This window comes from Rhinoderma darwinii, chromosome 6 (assembly GCF_050947455.1).
Source record: "Rhinoderma darwinii isolate aRhiDar2 chromosome 6, aRhiDar2.hap1, whole genome shotgun sequence".
Classification (NCBI taxonomy): Eukaryota; Metazoa; Chordata; class Amphibia; order Anura; family Rhinodermatidae; genus Rhinoderma; species Rhinoderma darwinii.
Genome location: NC_134692.1, coordinates 84,021,336 through 84,042,289, shown reverse-complemented (window position 1 = coordinate 84,042,289; position 20,954 = coordinate 84,021,336). Strand labels below are relative to the sequence as shown.

Genomic DNA, 20,954 nt, shown 5'->3' with positions numbered 1-20,954 from the left:
CTTCAGCACATCCACCCTTATCTTGCGTCCTTCTCCTTGCGAGACCCTTTGCGGTGACCTGTACCGCTAGAGGACGCCGTGTGTGTGTGTGTGTCCACTTGACTATACCTAGGCAATGGGCAAAACCTTCTCCCTTCCCCTCACCCTGGTTTCCCCTTAGACACATACGGCGATCGAGTGTGCCGTTTTCTATTGGTTCCAGGACTGCTGTGTCTCCCACTTATAGGATGGCACACGCGGCGATCGAGTATGCCATTTATTTGGCTCGCGATCGCCGTGTTCCTGTCTTGGGTTCTCTCCTTGGCCACTTATCTCAGGTAAGTGATACATGGCCGCCTTGTGATCCCTGGTTACTATGGACGCTTTTGTGGTCCTCCCCCTTGTTGTGACAGCGAACGCCCGGGGGCCGGCCCTGATCGGGCCGCGTCATGTGCGTGGCTCGCTACGGGTTGGCTGCCTGGCCGCCGCGTCACTCCGGAGAGGGAGGGGCCAGTACTACATATGTCCGGCATTTCACTCGGCTCGTGTTCGACCAGCTGACTAGTGTCGTGCACGAGCCGGGTGAATGTTATGAGACACGCAATAGGTGTCTCCCGGCCATACAATCAAATTTAGATGTGTTGAAATCACATCAGTGTGAGTCCTGATGAAGCACTGTGATCAATAGCGGTGCGGAAACGCGTAGGGACACGTGTTAGTGGCACGGATTGACCAGGTGTTATATTATAATACAGATAGGGGGAATCTTTGTTTGGCAGCAATGTGCTAACAATAGTATCATACCGTTCCTCCTCTGTATGGTCTAGCGTGCCTACGCCTGTATAGTACAATTGGCTATCTAGCCCTAATTTTAGTAAGGTTTTCTACAATAAAAATCGTATTTTAATCGTTCATTCAGGCAGTGATACAATTTAACCCATTAAGTGAACGAACACCTGCTACATATAAATGCAACAATTGTTGCTTAACGTCCATATTCTTTAAAAAACAAAAAGAACCAAAAACTTTTACAATTTCTCCCCTAGAGCATAGTAAAAAAAATAAACAAATTGGTATCGCTGTAAGTCTGAATTATTATAATATATCATTATTTAACCCACACGGTGAAAGGCGTAAAAAAAATAAATTTGTAAACGCCAGAATCTTTATTTTTTGGTCACCTCATCTTCCACAAAAAATTAAATAAAAAGTGATCAAAACGCTGAATGTACCACAAAATAGCATTAAAAATGACAGCTTATGCCGCAAAAAATAAGCCCTCATACCACTTAAAATCGACGGAAAAATAAAAAAAGCTATCGCTCTCAGAATTTGGCGACAAAATACATTTTATTTTTTACACTTCGGTTTACTTGTAAAAGTAGTAAAACATAGAAAAAAAACTATATATATATATATATATATATATATATATATATATATATATATATATATATATATATATATATATATATATGTTTTCGCCGTAATCGTAATGACCCACAGAATAAAGTTAACATGTTGTTTTAATTGCACAGTGAATTCCATAAAAACAAAGCGCAAAAAACAACGGAGGGATCACGGTTTTTTTCATTTTCTACCACACAAATAATTAATTTTCCCGTTTCCTAGTACAGTCTATGGCACAATAAATGGTGCTACGAAAAACTAACTCGGCCCGCAAAAATCAAGGCCTCATAGGACTATAATCGACAGAAAAATAAAAGTTATGGCTTTTGTAAGGTAGGGAGGAAAAAAACAAAATAAAAATCTGAAAAATGGCTGCGGTGGGAAGGGGTTAATATTGAACTTCTGGAAAAAAAAAATTTATATAAATAAAAACCAACAAAAAAACCATGTGCACATTTTACTTCCACTTTGCTAGAATTTCTTTTAAAATGGGGTGATATATGCAGGTTTTTAATATATAGGCCCCTCAAAGCTACTTCTGAACTGAACTGGTCTCTAAATATATAGGTTTTCATGCTTTTCTAAGCCTTTAACGTCCTAGAAAAATAAAAGGATGCCCAAACAATGATACCAACATAAAAGCAGACATATGGGAAATGTGAACTATAAACTATATTGTGTGTTATAACGGCCTTACAAATTTAAAAATAAAAATGCTAATTTTTCAAAATTTAGGTTTTTCCACACTGATTTTTATATACCAAATTTTAACAAAGTACAATGTGTCACGAGAAAATCTCCGAATCGCTCGAAAAAATTAAAAGCACCCCAAAGTTATTTACACAAAGTGACAGGTCAGATTTGAAAAATGTGGTCTGAGCCTTAAGGCCCAAACTTGGCTGCGTCATAAGGTTAGACTAGGTCAATTATTCTGGGACACATAAAAAGGTAAAATTACACCAGCTCCTTACCCAAAAAGTTTAAACCAATACATACATACCTTGACAGTTAAAACTCCTTTGCGACCAACTTTTTTCATAGCATCTGAAATAATTTTTCCAATTTCTTGATCTCCGTTTGCAGATAATGTGGCAACCTGTATAAAACATTTTTTTTTTAGGTTGGATTATAAATTGGTTTCGAAGCAGATGACTTGTGTCATTTAAAGTGTACCCATGAAAAAAAACTAAATTGTGTTAAATCAGCAGTACAAGTGAATACGTGAAACTTTGTAATATTGTGTATAAACGGAATCATGGCATCTTGCAGCTGCTAGTAGCTCCCCTATAAATCGGCCTTCAGAAATTTCTTCACGAACCAAGAAATTTGTAAACATTAGACAGGGAGAGGAGGTAGAAGCTACATGAAAGGTAGACTAAGGCCCACAATTATCAATGTATTTCGGCTTTTATGGCACGTTTTACTTAGAACATAATGCTTTTTTGATGTTACATTTACACGAAGCACGTCACTTTGTAAAACTGGAGTTCCAGAAGTTAGACATTTAAAAAAAAAAAAAAAAAAAGTTTCAAATGAGGAAAAAAAAAAAAAAGAAGGTGCATCTCTACTCCACATAGACCCTGATGTATACCATGATGCAGTCAAAATTTCAACATGTCAATAAATTAAACGAAATTAGCTAAAATGACGCCACTTTGATAAATGTGAGCCCTAATAATCACAACAGAAGTGCATATTCGACATATGAGCTGGAAAAAAAAAAACCTCAACTTACATGGCAAACTTGTAGCACTGACCTATTCAGCTGAATGCCATACAGTTGCATAAGGCGCCATTGATTTCCATTATAAAGATGCATACATAGTTGTACGGTCTAAATAAGACATATGTCTATCAAGTTTAACGATGGGAGAAAGGGAAGGGAATAGAGAAATTACCTGGAAAAAAACGTTGGTTTAACCCAAATTAATTTAGAGGCAATTTAAAAATTTAAATAAAAGACACGACACAAAAAAATTACTGTTAGATAAAGATAGTATGATTTACCTTTAACCGCTTACTGAACAGGAGCTTTACCCCACTTCCCGACCATGCCAATTATTACGTTTTAGCCATGTGCCAATTTAACCGCTTCCCGACCGCCCACAGTAAATTCACGTCAGAATTTGCTGGGTTCTGTGCAGCGCCGACGTGAATTCACGGTGGGTGTTAAAAGAGCGATCCGGGTGTGTCAGAGTAGCGCTGACACCCGGATCGCGCCGTTAACCCCTGACTCTGGTCCCGGAGACATGACCGGGACCTAATTGGTTCTGGTCCCGATCATGTGATCGCAGGGAAAGTTTGTTCTAGCAACGAACTGGAAAGTTTGTTACTACAACAAACTGGAAAGTTTGTTACTACAACAAACTGGAAAGTTTGTTGCTACAACAAACTTTCCCGGGGACCGATTGCAGGTGCTGCAGTCGGTTATAAGGCAGAACCGGACGCCATACAACGGCCCCCGAGTCTGCCATACACAGCAGCCTATGAGAACCAGCCGGAGGCCGGTCCTCATAAGCTTCCTGTCAGTGTGACTCACTGACAGTTTATAATACGTTACACTACATAGGTAGTGTAATGTATTATAGCAGCGATCAGTGCTGCCAGTCTTCAAGTAAAACAAGTAAAAAATAAAATAAAAATGTTTCATAAAAGTGTAAAAACAAGTTATAAAAGTTCCAAAAACAAAAAATGCTTTTTTTTCCTATAATAAGTCTTATTATAGGAAAAAAATGAAAATGTTAAAAAAAAGTACACATATTTGGTATGACCGCGTTCACAACGACCCAAACTATAATATTTTTCCCGCACGGTGAACAGCGCAAAAAAAATATTTAAAAAACAATGTCAGAATCACTATTTTTTTGGTCATCAACCCTCCAAAAATATAGAATAAAAAGTGATCAAAAAGTCGCATGTACCCTAAAATAGTACCAATAAAAACTACAACCCGTCCCGCAAAAAACAAGCCCATACACAGCTTTTTTGACTGAAAAAAAAAATAAAAATTATGGCTCTCTGAATATGGTGACACAAACAAAAAATAATTTTAATCGAAAAGTGATTTTATTGCGCAAATGCCACAAAACATAAAAAAAGATATACATCTGTTATCGCCGTAATCGTATCGACCCGCAGAATAAAGTAAAATGTCATTTATAGCGCACGGTGAAAAGTGTAAAAAAAATAGACAAAAAACATTGTCAAAATTTGTTTTTTGTCACTTTGCTTGCCAAAAAAATCTAATAAAAAAAGTGATAAAAAAAAAATAAAATAATAATCACATGGTACCAATGAAAACTAGATTGTCCCGCAACAAATAAGTCCTCGCACGGCTCCGGTGAAGAAAAATAAAAAAGGTTCTGGCTCTAAGAAAATAGCGACAGAAATTGTGCAATGTCCAAAAGCTGATAAGATCGGGCGCCATTTATCAGTGTGACATTGGCCACATATCTGCGGATTATTATTTATTTACCGAATTATTATACCCTCTTATTATGTCCTGATGTACTCTGCCCAATTTACACATACCCCCACATCATAAACTGAAATACCAGCAAGCCCTCAAACAGAACAGTTACCAAGCAAACTCTGCGCTCCAAAAACCAAATGGCGCTCCCTCGCCCCACAGCGTGCCCAAACACCAGCTTACGTCCACATATATGATATTTTATATCCGGGAGAACCCGCTCAACATTGTATGAGGTATTTGTCTTCAGTGGCACAAACTGGGCACAACATATTGTGCATTAAAATGGCATATCAGTGGAAAATTTTAATTTTCACTTTGCACCATCCGCTGCGCATTAACGCCTTCGCGCACCACGATTTAATAGCATGTCGTGGTGCGGGGGGGGGGGTATATATGGAGCGGGCTCATGCGTGCGCCCGCTCCATATTCTGCAGGTGTCCGCTGTGTATTACAGCTGACACCCGGGACTAATGGACAGGAACAGCGATCGTGCTGTTACAGGAGCCTGTAAAAATGATATTATACTGCAATACATTAGTACTGCAATGTATTGTACCAGCAACCTAATGATCGCTCGTTCCAGTCCCCTAAAGGGACTTTTGGGAGGTTTCCATTGTTTTGGTACCTCAGGGGCTTTGCAAATGCGACATGACATCCGAAAACCATTCCAGCTAAATTTGAGCACCAAAAGCCAAATATTGTTCCTTCCCTTCTGAGTCTTGCTGTGGGTCCAAACAGCAGTTTATTACCACATATGGCGTATTGCTGCAATCAGGACAAATTGCTTTACAAATTTTGGGGTGATTTTTCTCCTTTATTCATTGTAAAAATTAAACATTTCTATGTTTTTTCAGAAAAAAGTAGATTTTCATTTTCACTGCCTAATTCCACTAAATTCAGCAAAAAAACTGTGGGGTCAAAATGCTAACTATACCCCTAGAAAAATTACTTGAGTGGTGTAGTCTACAAAATGGTCACTTTTGGGGGGTTTCCAACGTTAAGGCACTGAAAACCAATTCAGCAAAATCTGCGCTTCAATATCCAAATGGCGCTCCTTCCCTACTGAGCTCTGCCGTGGGTCCAAACAGCAGTTTAGTACCACATATGGGGTATTGCTGTAATCGGGAGAAGTAGCTTTACAAGTTTTGGGGTGCTTTTTATTCTTTATTCCTTGCAAATATTTTTTTTTATATTTTTTCAGAAAAAAAGTAGATTTTCACTTTCACAGACAAACTCCAATAAATATAGCAGAAAACCTGTGGGGTCAAGATGCTAACTATACCCCTAGATAAATTCCTTGAGGGGTGCAGTTTTCAAAACCGTGTCACTTTTGGGGGATTTCCACTGTTTTGGCACTACAAGACCTCTTCAAACCCGACATGGTGCCTAAAATATATTCTAAAAAAAAGGAGGCCACAAAATCCACTAGGTGCTCCTTTGCTTCTGAGGCCGGTATTTCAGTCCAATATCAAACTAGGGCCACATGTGGGATATTTCTAAAAACTGCAAAATCTGGGCAATAAATATTGTGTTGCGTTTCTCTGGTAAAACCTCCTGTGTTACAGAAAAAAATGTATTACAAATTAATTGCAGAAAAAAAAATAAAAAAAAATTGTCAATTTCCCCTCTACATTGCTTTAAAGGACGAGTGTCGCGAAAATTATTTTTTTTACATCAATTTGCTTTTAGTGTTTTATTAAAAAAGGTTTTATTTATTTGCGTGTTTGTGTTTTTACTTTTTTTTATTCTTTAACTTTTTCTTGTCTATGGGGGCTGGCATTTTTTTTTCCATCTCTGTATGTGTCGATTAACGACACATACAGACATGGAATACGGCACATACAGCCCCATAGTGAATGCGAACGGGGCCCGTTCCATCCACTATGCTGTACGCAGTCTGTGTGGGAACGGCGCATGCGCCGCTCCCACACAGTCCAAATTGAAGGTCTTCGGCCGAGCGACGTCCGGCGACATTTTCTTGTGGACCGGAAGCCGCGGCCGGACAGTAAGATTACTACTTCCGGTCGCGGCTTCCGGACTTGTGCACTTAGAGAGGAGGGAGCAGACGGACCGGCGACGGCAGGAGCAGGTAAGTTAGGTCTGTGTATGTACATGCTTTAGTGTGTGATTACTACTGTATGTAAACATACTACACTGTGTGTTAGCTCAAAAAATGGCGACACACAGTGTAGGAGGTTTGACCGTTCAATCCCCTCCTTTCTCCTGGCACTAGCCAGGATAAAGGAAGGTGGATTCTGTGAGCTCACTAGAGCGAGTGAGTTTTCTCTTATTTTGCAGCATAAAGCAATGTGGTTGCTTTACCACATCCCAATGCTGCAATTTTGGTAATTGCTCCATCTAGTGACCAGCACTGGGAAATGTTATAAATTAGAATCTAATTTATAATATTTCCTGACTCGTGAAAAAAGAAAAAAAAATTAGAACGACGTTTAATCACTTATACACTAACTGTTTAACTAAAGAAAAAAAAAAAGGTTTTTCTAGCGACACATTCCCTTTAATTCCTGTGAAACGCCTAAAGGATTAAGAAACTTTCTGAATGCTGTTTTGAATACTTGAGGGGTGCTATTTTGAATACTTTGAGGGGTGCAGTTTTTAATATGGGGTGATTTATGGGGTCTATCTAGTATATAAGGCCCTCAAAGCCATTTCAGAACTGAACTGGTCCCTGTAAAAATCGCCTTTTGAAATTTTCTTGAAAACGTGAGAAATTGCTGGTAAAGTACTAAGCCTTGTAACATCCTAGAAAATAAAATAATGTTCAAAAAACGATGCAAATAAAAAGTAGACATATGGAATATGTGAAATAGTAACTATTTTGTGTGGTATTACTATCTGTTTTACAAGCAGATACATTTAAAATGCGAAAATTCATAATTTTTGCAAATTTTCTCTAAATTTTGGTGTTTTTCACATAAAAGCAATGAATTTATTGACAAAATTTTTCCACTAATATAAAGTACAATATGTCACGAGAAAACGATCTCAGAATCGCTTGGATAGGCAAAAGCATTCCAGAGTTATTACCACATAAAGCGACACGTCAGATTTGAAAAAATGGGGCTGGTCCCGAAGGCCAAAATGAGCTCGGTCTTGAAAGGGTTAAAAGCAAATTATTTTTCTATTATTTTTCTAACCTACATGTATTTGGTCTTGTTTTTCTCAGAACACATTGAGCTTTCATATTGTGTAGTAAAAAAAAAAAAAAAATGATTGCTTTTTTTAAAAATATGGAAGAAGAAAATGGAAAAAAACAAAGTTAAAAAATGTAAATTTTATTTTAGGTAATATTTTTTTTTTAGATCTCGTGCATGCCACGAGATATACACATCTGAATACGCCTGAATACGGTAAACACACCTGAATACATATTTGGCAACTTGTGCCGACTTCAACGATACCAAATATGTGTGTATTTCTTACACGCTGTGTGCAAGGTGGCGCCTACAATGAATGGTGCGCAAACTGGCTTTTAGATAAAAAAAAAAATCCAAAGCTGGTTCGTTGACACCATACGACCATAAGGCTGGGTTCACACAACCTATTTTCAGACGTAAACGAGGCGTATTATGCCTCGTTTTACGTCTGAAAATAGGGCTACAATACGTCGGCAAACATCTGCCCATTCATTTGAATGGGTTTGCCGACGTACTGTGCAGACAACATGTCATTTACGCGTCGTCGTTTGACAGCTGTCAAACGACGACGCGTAAAAATACAGCCTCGTCAAAAGAAGTGCAGGGCACTTCTTTCAGACGTAATTTGAGCCGTTCTTCATTGAACTCAATGAAGCACAGCTCAAAATTTACGGCTGTCAGAGAAGCCTCGCAAAATGCGAGGAGGAGCATTTACGTCTGAAAAAAGAGGCAGCTGTTTTCTCCTGAAAACAGTCTGTCTTTTCAGACGTAAATGCCTGCTATCGTGTGCACATACCCTTACAGATGTTGTGACGTTTCCAGTCCACAAAAACAGATGGCCTATCCTGTGGATAGGCCATCAATATCTGATCGGTCAAGGTCCAACCCCGATTGATTGGCTGTTTTGAAGCGCTACTTCCCCTCCATTTCCTTTACTGCTCACACTGTGAATCACGGACACACTTTTAGTCGCGGTTCTTTTTTGTGAACTGGAAAAACCCCTTTGACGCCCCAAAAACTATTTTATGGAATTTAACGACATATCAAAGATATGAAAATCTGGTGTATAAGATGTCTGCAGCAAGGGATGAGATTTGTAAAATCTACTTGCCTTGTACTGTAAACCACTGCAGACTTTTCCAGCGTAAAGCCGCAGGTAAAATTTGCAGTGAATCCGCCACATCTAACGTCACCCTACGGCCCAGTTCAGTTTTGTGGTGCTGATTTTGACGTGGAAACCGCGTTGTAATCAGTGCCAATATACAACTGAAATTGTTGTTTTTTTTCCCGGGCGGCTGGGAGGCAGAAAAAGCATTTTATGCCCGCAGTCCTTGAGGAATTTTGAGTCCGATTTTTTTTTGCCTGCAAAATACTCTGTGTGAGTTACATGGTGACATGTGCCACGACACAGGTCGACGGCCTAAGATAGCTATGTCCCATAGCTGTAACCTGTCATTTACAGCGTGATCTCGCGAGATTACACTTGCTCTGCTGTAAGTACCACAGAAACGTTACCCAAGTGTCAGGATTATGAATAGACATCCCGTCCTGGCTGGAAGGAATGTCTATTCACTGTCTAAACACTTCAGTAATGTTAATGTGTCAGTATAAGACAGCACATACTGATAAAGCCGGATCCCTATGCGCTGAGTAAATGAATGTACAACGCCCACTTGGTCTTAAGTAAAAAAAACACGCCTAGTTGGGCATTAACCCCTTAACGCACCAGGACGCACCGGTACGTCCTGCATTGAAGTGCTTTAAGGCATCGGGACGTACCGATGCGTCCTGGCTAAAAACGGTCACCCTGTCAAAGGACAAGGTGACAGAACTGTGCAGTCAACAGTTTATGACAGTTGAACGGCACAGTAAGACAGCAGGAGACCATTTACAGCAGTCCCCTGCCGTCGATCGCTGTGATTGGTCAGTCAAAGCAAGACTGACCAATCACAGCTCCATGACGTAGTGTATGTGATGGCGCTGGCTCAGAAGCTGAGCCAGCGCTATCACCGCCGGGTATCGGCTGTGCAACAACCCGCTGTAATGGCCAGGACCGGAGCTAGGCTCCAATCCGGCCGATTAACCCCTTCGATGCATCGATCAACGCGATCGATGTATCGTAGTGACATGCAGCCTGTCGGCAACCACGATGGTTGCCACGGGCGTGGGTGTCAGCTGTTTGTCACAGCTAACATCGAGCCCTAACGGCCAGGACCGGAGCTAGGCTCCGATCCGGCCGATTAACCCCATAGATCGTACCCTATGGTTGCTAATGACAACCATCGGCACCCGCGGGTGTTCCGATGGTTGCTATGGCAACCGTAGCCTAACAATCGCTTTCTAGTACGGAAGCCTAATAGGCGCCGCCGGGAGGCGAAGCCTAATAGGCTTGCTGTCAGTGAATAGCTGACAGCTCTAATACACTGCACTATGTAGGTAGTGCAGTGTATTAGAATAGCGATCAGGGCTTATTGCCTTCAAGCTCCGTAGTGGGACAAAAAAAAAAAAGTTAAAACAAGTTAATAAAAATTTTGTAAAAAAGTTGAAAAAATAAATTTCATGTTAAAAAACACTAAGCCTTTTTTCCTATAATAAGTCTTTTATTATAGGAAAAACCCCAAAAAAAAACAAACAAAAAAAAAAAGTACACATATGTGGTATCCCCGCGTCCGTAATGACCCAAACTATAAAGATAGAGCTATTTTATCCTTACGGTGAACACCGTAAAAAAAATTTAATAAAAAACTATTCCAGAATCGCTGTTTGTTAGTCACAACCCCTCGCAAAACAGAATAAAAAAAAAGGGATCTAAAAGTTGCATGTACCCCAAAATTATACCATTAAAAACTGCAGCCCTCCCCGCAAAAAACAAGCCCTCCCACCGCTTTTTTGACGGAAAAATAAAAACGTTATCGCTCAGAATATGGTGACACCAAAAATAAATTATTTGAAACAAGTGATTTTATCGTGCAGACGCTGCAAAACATAAGAAAAACTATATACATATGGTATCGCCGTAATCGTACCGACCCGCAGAATAAAGTAAAATTTTCATTAATAGCGCATGGCGAACGCTGTAACAAAAATAAAATAATGAAAAACATCAGAATTGCAGGTTTTTGTTCACCTAGCTTTCCAAATAAAATGAAATACAAAGTGATAAAAAAGTTGCATGTACCCCAAAAGGGTACCAATGAAATCTACAGATTGTCCCGCAACAAATAAGCCCTCACACGGCTCTGGTGGAGAAAAAATAAAGAAGTTCTGGCTCTCAGAATATGGCGATGCAAAATGTGCAGTGTGTCCAAAAGCGGATAAGATCTACAGATGTCACACTGTCACTGGCCAGTGTCGCACTGATAAATGGCGCAAGATAATTTATTTACCCAATTATTATACCCTCTTATTATACCTGCTGCTGCTGCTCCGAGTCCCTGTCATATAAGTAGTAGCCAGGCCTTATCCACCATGTCGTTATCATCACTGTCATCTAGTGCTCCTCCTACGTCCCGTCAGTCATTCATTACGGAATCGTTGTCCAATAAGCAACAATATATACCCAGTCATCCACTTGTTGTGCGGCTTAATTCAGACCTGGCTAAGTTGTTGGTGATGCAGTCGCTGCCGTAACACCTGGTCGACTCCGCCGGCTTCAAGCAATTGATGGCGTGCGCTCAGCCTAGGTGGCGAATACCTAGCCGCCATTACTTCTCCAAAACAGCTGTCCCTGCCTTGCACAAGCACGTGGAGGAAAAGGTGTGCCAGTCCTTGCAATTATCCATGTGCAGCAGGGTACATGCCACAGTCGACACGTGGAGCAGCAACTATGGGCAGGGACAGTACTTGTCGTTCATGGCCCACTGGGTCAATATTTTGCAGTCCGATGCACCACCGCAGCAATGCCAGGCATTACCACCTCCACGCTTGTATCTTTCTGGTTCAAATCCGGATACCAGGCGCCTACCATCCTCCTCCTCGCCCTCAATGGAGGTCTTCCCGTCCCCGACAGGACACAGCGTATGTTCCACTCCTCCTCTTTTCATAGGTGCAAGGTGAAGCGGCACAACGCTGTCTTACACCTGCTGAGCCTGGGCGAGAAAAGCCACACAGGGCAGGAGCTGCTGCTGTGCATCAAGGAGGAAAATCGCACACTGGCTGTCTCTTCTGAAACTCACACTGGGCAATGTTTTCTCTGATAACGGGAAGAACGTTGTGGCTGCACTGCGTCTAGGTCACCTGACACACGCTCCTTGCATGGCACATGTGATCAATCTGGTAATAACACGTTTCTTAAAGTCATATGTTGGTTCGAAGGGTGTGCTAGCCATGTCCAGGAGGGTTTGCGTTCACTTAAGACGTTCGTATGCATTTAAGCACGCCCTCCTTGTGTCAAAACAATCTCCCAGAACACAGCCTGATTTGCGACGTTCCAACACGCTGGAATTCCACCCTGCACATGTTGGACCGTCTGTACGAACAGCGGAAAGCCGTGAATGATTTCCTGATGCAGCAGAAGGGCAGCGTTTGGAGCCAGTGTAATTTCGAGCTCAGGCACTGGCAGCTGGTTAGAGACGCATGTCGCGTTTTGAGGCCCTTTGAAGAGGCCACACGATTTGTGAGCCGTGACGCTAGCGGAATGAACGATGTTATGCCGCTGATATTCATTATGGAGCAAACGCTCACAGCGATGATTCAGCAAAGGATGGAGGAAGGATCACATCTGGCTATGGATGTTGAGGAGGAGGAGGAGGAGGAAACAGGACCTGAAGAGGAGCTGGATTTGGAGATGGAATCACAGGAAGGGATAGGGGACGAGGCAGCCGCACAACATGACCGTGATGACGAGTCTGACGACGACCTTGATGATGTACAACCATGGCAGTATGGGGCGGAGATGGAACCAAACGGGCCCTCTGAAACGCTGGCCAGGATGGTGAGGAGCTGTAGGCTTCGATACTTGCGCGCTGACTGTCGTATTGTTAGCATGAAGCAAAGAGATGAGTACTGGATAGCCACACTTTTAGACCCTCGATATAAAGCCACAATGGGGGAGTTTTTTGCGCCTTCCGAGAGGGAGGCAAAATTGGCTTATTATCGAGAGAAGCTATGCAGCCAGCTTGTCACGGCTTTCAAACGCCAAACACCTGCTGCAAGCATGTCTGACCGGGGGGCCACTCTCCGCTCCCCACGGTCTCATCGTTCCACCGCCTCTGGCAGTGCTACCTCTGCAATAGGCGGCAGCAGCAGCCAATTCAGTTTGGAAAATATGTTGACAACATTTTTACATCCAATACCCCGACCTGACGCACATCGTAGTCACCAAAGGGATGTTCACCATCACCTAAACAACCAGGTTCACTCGTAGCTTGACTGTGCCCTTTCTCCGTCAGAAATGCTGATCCCAGACCCCATGGACTTCTGGGTCAGCAGATGGGATCATTGGCAAGAACTGGCCCAGTTTGCCATGGGTGTACTGTCTTGTCCACCCTCCAGTGTAGCGTCAGAGAGGGTATTCAGCGCGGCAGGGGGCTTCGTCACCCCTAAGCGAACAAGATTGTCCGCCAACAGCTTGGAAAATCTCACGTTTCTGAAAATGAATCAAGCGTGGATCGGTGAGGATTTTAAAACCCCTGTGCCTGATGCCACTGATTAGATCTGACATTGCTGCTGCTGCTGCCGCCTGCTACTACGGATTCTGTCCTGTCCACTCTTTTTAATGTGCCGCTGTTGGTGCTGCTACTACTTCTACCACCAATCCACTCCCAGTGCCGTCTGCTACAAGCAGGCCTGCCCCACCACAGGGCTTTGTCCTGTGACTATCCAGTGTCTTTTAATGTGCCGCTACTACCACCCTTGCTGTCCGTTGGCTACCTCTACTACCACCAATACACCTCCACTGCCGTCTGCTACAATCAGGCCCGAGGCCTGCCCCACCACAGAGGTTGTCCTCCTGTCCTGTGATTGTCCAGTCTCTTTTAATGTGCTGCTACTACTACTACCACCACCCTTGCTGTCCGTTGGCTACCTCTACTACCACCAATACACCTCCACTGCCGTCTGCTACAAGCAGGCCTGGAGGGTGATGTGGGCGATGTCACGCTGTGTCTCTTTAATGAAAGAAGCTGGGTGGGAACGATGAGAAGTGTATGATGCCGATTTGTCAGCGTCATACACTTCTATTCACAACGCCCAGTTAGTAAAACAAGTAAAAACGCCCAGTTTTTAAAAACACAATACACGCCCAGTTAAAAATACGGGAAAAAAAACAAAAAAAAAAAAACACGCCCAGTTGTCCATTTTAAAGCTCATTTGCATAAATATAAAATTGCTCATAACTTGGCCAAAAATGATCGTTTTAAAAAAAACAAAAAACTTTACTGTTATCTACATTGCAGCACCGATCACATGCAATAGGAGATAGGGATTTGATAATCTGGTGACCTGGCGTCTTTAAGGCCGAAATAGACGTTTGTATTTCCTGCTTAACGACTTGTCTAATCTCCTCAGATATTTGGACCTTTTCCTGAAGGACAATTTCGGTAGCACTGGCGCTATAACGTGGTTTAATTGTAGACAACCAAAAGTTTGGCATATATTGCACTTTAAAGCAGATATTTAGTCTAAGGAGTATTGTCACCCTAAAGAGAAACAACAAGAGACTACATAATAACTACAAGAAACCCAACGACAGGAAAATAAATACGATAAAAACCCTCTGGACCCTGATTATGTGGATCCCTTGGTTGTCAGAGGCAGACATCTTGACACAGAACAAACTTGCCAATGTGTCCTACCTTAAATCCTGATTCCTCAGATGATATCACACCTGTCACAGAGTGCCATCCCTCTGATGATCCATTTCTCTGAACTCCCAGTAAGAGGGGAGACTTTTTAATTTGGAGCCCATACACTATGCCGGCCACCATAACCACACAAGCAATACCAACGTCCTGACGTAAGACGCACCAAGATGCTCTGCGTGCACCGGACGTCCTACAACAGCACCGGAGTAGATGTCCCGACTCTGTCCCGGCCACAAGGAACCATCAGGGCACACCAGGAGGCAAAATCTGACCCCACTGGAGGAGATTGCCATCCTGTTCTCCCTTCTCCACAAGCATGAAGATGCAGTATACAGGGGGGGGAAAAAAACAAAAAACAAATCATCCCAAATTTGTTCTCATGGCATCTTGGATTTGAGGTTGTTCCATCCAAATCTTTAAGGAACTTGCAGGACGTGTTGCAGTGATAGGTTTGAGAGCTGCAGTGCTGGCCTCCCATGTTCGCCTAACTATACCTTCTGCCTTTTTATCTATGGGGTTTTTTAATAGTCCCATGTCTTCAAACGGTACAGAAACACGTTTAGAGATACTTGATCGCGGAGCATCAATCCTGGAGGTCATCCCATTTTTCTGAATCTTCAGTGAAAATGTGTTTACGCTTGAAGTTCCTAGGAATAAATAGCCTTTTCTCTGGGTATGTCCATTCTTTTTTAAAATAAATTTCTTAATATTCTTGTGGAACGGACAAACTCTCCTACTAGAGTCCAGCCCCTCAAACATCTAATCCTGGACAGACCAGGGCTCCTTGAAGTCTCTGAAGTCTCATTTTCATGGTAGTTTTTATCGCCTTAAAGGAACAGTGTCAAGGCAAAAAATGTTTTAACATCAGTTTGATTTTAGTCTTTTATTAAAAACTTTTATATTTATTTGCGTGTTTGTGTTTTACTTTTTTTTATTTTTAAACTTTTTCTTCCATATGGGGGCTGCCATTTTTTACTCCATTTCCTTATGTGTCGATTAACGACACATACAGACATGGAGTATGGCAGCTACAGTCCCATAGTGAATGCAAACGGGGCCCGTTCCATCCACTATGGTGTACGCCGTCTGTGTGGGAACGGCGCATGCGCCGCTCCCACACAGTCAAAGTTTTACTGTGCGCCGTCCGGCGCCATTTTTCTGTGGACCGGAAGTCGCGGCCGGACAGTAAGATTACTACTTCCGGCCGCGGCTTCCGGACTTGTGCACTTGGAGCAGCGGCAGCAGACGGAGCGGATGGACCAGAGGCGACTGGAGCAGGTAAGTGATTTCTATGTATGTTCGTGTTTCAGTGTGTGATTACTATATGTATGTAAACCTACTACACTGTGTGTTAGCTCAAAAAATGGCGACACAGTGTAGGAGGTTTGACCGTTCAATCCCCTCGTTTCTCCCGGCACTAGCCAGGATAAAGGAGGGGTGGATTCTGAGAGCTCACTAGAGCGAGTGAGTTTTTCCCAATTTTGCAACATAAAGCAATGTGGGTGCTTTACCACATGCAATGCTGCAATTTTGGGAATTGCTCCATCTAGTGACCAGCACTGGGAAATATTATAAATTAGAATCTAATTTATAATATTTCCTGACTCGTGAAAAAAATAAAAAAAATTAGAACAATGTTTAATCACCTACACACTAACTAAAAAAAATAAATACTTATTTTGCTAGCAACACATTCCCTTTAAGAAGCTGTTCTGTATCTTCGGCTAAAAAAAAAACGGTTGTCCTCTATCATCGGATGAATCTTTACAATCCAATTCTCCCTCTTCCTGGTGGATATCAGAATCCAACATTTCTTGTGGGTTAGTTCTAAAAGTAGGTAGATAGACTTGAGATAATGCTGTATCCACCTCCTCTCGTATCATACTTCTGATGCTCTATAGATGGGATGGGAATTCCTCACAACCGTCTTCAAAAATCTGACAATGCTTTGCTGTGTAGCGGAAGAAATTTTTTGCAAATTCCAGATTTTTTAATAGGTCGGACTTTGAGCTACCTCTTAACTTCTCTTCAAAAAAAACACAAGATTTTTACAGTCATATAAAGCGGATTTTCAGAGGGAGTGGGTTATAAAACATAACCACAGTCTTACCGGGCTCGAGGTTCTAGATGGTTCAGCAGACCCTGCATGGGAAACTTCAGCCGAACTCATCAGAATTCAGTAAGTAGCAGCAAAGAAAGAGTCAAACACTGCTACCCATGACAAACAAGCTCTGCAGGTTAGTAAAAAGATTTTGAAATAAAAAATTAGCCTGTGTACCTTTAAGCGGCTAGACCACACCGCACGCATAGCTGTTAACCAGCCCCGGAAGTCAGAGACACCGATCCCAAGTACAGTGAGGGATTTCCTTGCAAAAGGGAAATACCTGACTAATACCGCCAGGCTAGCACTGACCCCCACTACCAACATTGTGTCCTGGACAGGAAGCCCGGGGCTGCCCGCACCACAGGACTTACACCAAGGAGTTGGAGATGGGACACCTGCTGCTCAGAGCCCCATTTACTGACCCCGGTCCTCCCTGAAGAGACGCTGCAAAAACAGATAAAGATCGCTTGCAGCTCTGCACAGATCCTGCTTCCAATGTCCCAAGGGACGGGAAACTAGAGGGTAAAGAGGAGGGGGAATTTAATCAGCTTTCGGTTTCCGGTCCCTTTGAAGGTGGGGAATCCCTCCTGGTGGTGTGGTCATGGAGGTGTAGAAGGAAAAAGGCAACAATGTAGTATATATATTTTAACCTGACGCGTCGGGCTTATTACATCCTATGGATATATAGGGAGCATTTCTCTGCATATCCACAAAGCATACCATAAAAAACGTGGTATTCATAAACCTATGACAGCAGCCCTGGAGAGACATCCCATTCGCTGGACAAGGTGGATAGGATATAAAAAAATAAATAAATAAATAAATAAATAAATAAAAGAAGTACACCTCTCCACACACCTAGTCTTTAGGAAGAGCTCGGCATGAGAAGGTTATATTTGTTTTTTTGCATCAACTTAGGTGATGCGCTACCCCACGCCATAACTAAAAGCACATACTATATGTACAAAGAGATCAGTTTGGATCTCCATTTAATCCCTGGATCTGTTCATAGTCTATGGAAAAGAAAAAGGGAACTGAAGGGGAAGAGGGACTAGGGGGTGCTGTCATAGATTAATGAAAAACCGATTACCAGTAAGTAATAAATTCTTCACCCTTTCACCTATGACAGCACTCCTGGAGATCTAAAACAGAACCCCCATCTTTTAGGGTGGGACTACCGCCTGTAGCACTTTCTTACCAAAAGCAATGTCAGAGGCTGAATGCAGCTGTAACAATGCTTAACCCCTTCAGGACCCAGCCTGTTTTGGCCTTCAGGACCCAGCCGATTTTTTCAAATCTGACATGTGTTACTTTATGTGGTAATAACGTTGGAATGCTTTTACCTATCCAGCGATTGAGATAGTTTTCTCGTGACATGTTGTACTTTGTTAGTGAAAAAATTTTGTCGATAATTTTGGTATTTATTTCTGAAAAACACCACAATTTAGAAAAAATTAGCATTTTTCTAAATTTAAACGTATCTGCTTGTAAAACAGATAGTAATACCACACAAAATAGTTACTAGTTAACATTTCCCATATGTCTACTTTATGTTTGCATCATTTTTTTGAACGTCCTTTTATTTTTCTAGGACGTTACAAGGCTTAGAACTTTAGCAGCAATTTCTCTTATTTTAAAGAAAATTTCAAAAGGCTATTTTTTCAGGGACCAGTTCAGTCTTAGATGGCCTTATACATTAGAAAATCCCCAGAAGTCGCCCCATTTTGAAAACTGCACCCCTCATAGTATTCGAATCAGCATTCACAAAGTGTTTTAACCCTTTAGGCGTTTCACAGGAATTAAAGCAAAGTAGAGGTGAAATTTACAAATTTAATTTTTTTTGCAGAAATTAATTTCTAATAAATTTTATTTTTGTAACACAGAAGGTTTTACCAGAGAAATGCAACTCAATATTTATTGCCCAGATTCTGCAGTTTTTAGAAATATCCCACATGTGGCCCTAGTGTGATAATGGACTGAAGCACCGGACTCAGAAGCAAAGAAGCCCCTAGTGGATTTTGGGCCTCCTTTTTTTTTTAGAATATATATTTTAGGCACCTTGTCAGGTTTGAAGAGGTCTTGTGGTGCCAAAACAGTGGAAACAACACAAAAGTTACCCCACTTTGGAAACTACACCCCTCAAGGAATTTATCTAGGTGTATAGTTAGGATTTTGACCGTACAGGTTTTTCGCTGAATTTATTAGAATTAGTCTGTAAAAATTAAAATCTACTTTTTTTTCTGAAAAAAACAGAAATTTTTAATATTTACGAGGAATAATGAAGAAAATCACCCCAACATGTGTAAAGCAATGTCTCCTGATTACAGCAATATCCCATATGTGGTAATAAACTGCTGATTGGACCCACAGCAGGGCTCAGAAGGGAAGGAGTGCCATTTGGATTTTGGAGCACGGATTTTGCTGGATTGGTTTTCGGTGCCATGTCGCGTTTGCAACGCCATGGAGAGACCAAAACAGGGGAAACCCCCCAAAAGTGACCCCATTTTGGAAACTACACCTCTCAAGGAATTTATCTAGGGGTATAGTTAGCATTTTGACCGCACAGTTTTTTTGCAGAATTTAGTGGAATTAGGCAGTGAAAATGAAAATCAACTTTTTTTCTGAAAAAGCATAGAAATTTTACATTTTTACAAGGAATAAAGGAAAAAAAGAACCACAACATTTGTAAAGCATTTTCTCCTGATTACGGCAATACCCCATATGTGGTAAACAAACTGCTGATTGGACCCATGGCAGCGCTCAGAAGGGAAGCAGTGCCATTTGGATTTTGGAGCACGGATTTTGCTGGATTGTTTTTCGGTGCAATGCCGCCTTTGCAACGCCCTGGAGAGACCAAAACAGTGGAAGCCCCCCAAGTTACCCCATTTTGGAAACCCCCCTCAAGGAATTTTTCTAGGGGTATAATGAGCATTTAGACTCCACGGGTCTTTTGCAGAATTTATTAGAATTAGGCGGAGAAAATTAATATCAATATTTTTTTCCACTAAAATGTTGCATTTTCGTTCGCGTTGGCGGTGGAACCATTGGCGTGCGCAGTGAGACAACATGAACATATTCAGGGGTTGAGATATGGGGGGGGGGGTGGAGGAACGAATTGCATTATACGCAGATGATATGCTGCTATTCATGGCGGATACCGAGCGCACACTACCGTTAGTGATGGCCCTAATTAAGCGGTTTGGGAAATATTCGGGATTGCTCATTAATTGGTCAAAATCGGCTCTAATGCTCATGGACCCGGGGGTTATCCAGACTGGGGAGGAGGAGGTGGAGATACCGGTGGTCACGGAGTTTAAGTATTTGGGGGTTAGGGTGACGGCGAAAGCACAGGATTATATGTCCCTTAATGTAATGCCACTGTTAACAACGATAAAAGCCAAAATAGAGGCGTGGAATAAGTTACCGCTATCGGCTCTGGGTAGGACGAATCTGATTAAAATGATCCTTATGCCCCAGGTGCTGTATGTCCTACATAACTCCCCGGTATGGATCCCCAAATATTGGTTTAGGAGGTTGCACAACCTTTTTAGGGACCTAGTATGGAAGAAGGGGGTACCCAGGATTAAACTGGAGAAACTACAATTGCCTAAAGAGGAGGGGGGCCTGGCTGTGCCCAATGCTTGGGTGTATTATTTAGCTGCCCAATGTCAGCATTTCTGGGGGTGGGAGCAGGAAGAGACATGACATGGGGGTCCAGTGCGCGCATCATATATCGGGGGGGGGGGGGGGGGAGAACTCGTTGGCAGGACTGGAAGCGCACAGCTATAAACGGATGGCGAGTACCAGACCCACTCTGCTTCTCATACACAAGGTGTGGTGGCAGTGCAAGCAATTGCTGGGGATAGGAGAGTGCACTAAATATACACCACTCTGGAGGAATGCTTATCTGGGGGAATTGGAAGGGATGCAGGGGTGGGAGCAGCAAGGCATAATACGATTGAGTCAGTTATACAAGGGAGGCATACTCAAATCCTTTCAGCAAATAAGGGAGGGGTTTCAGCTGGACT

The 20,954-nt window shown here is 42.1% G+C and overlaps 1 protein-coding gene across 1 annotated transcript in view; it reads right to left on the bottom strand.

Annotated features, from left to right (window-relative positions):
• The window catches only part of HSPD1 (heat shock protein family D (Hsp60) member 1), a 170,587-nt gene that overhangs the window by 47,705 nt on the left and 101,928 nt on the right, over window positions 1-20,954 (bottom strand). The window contains exon 5 of the mRNA XM_075829996.1: window positions 2,390-2,485. Coding sequence (XP_075686111.1) covers window positions 2,390-2,485 — 96 coding nt within the window. The remainder of the gene's footprint in view (window positions 1-2,389; window positions 2,486-20,954) is intronic.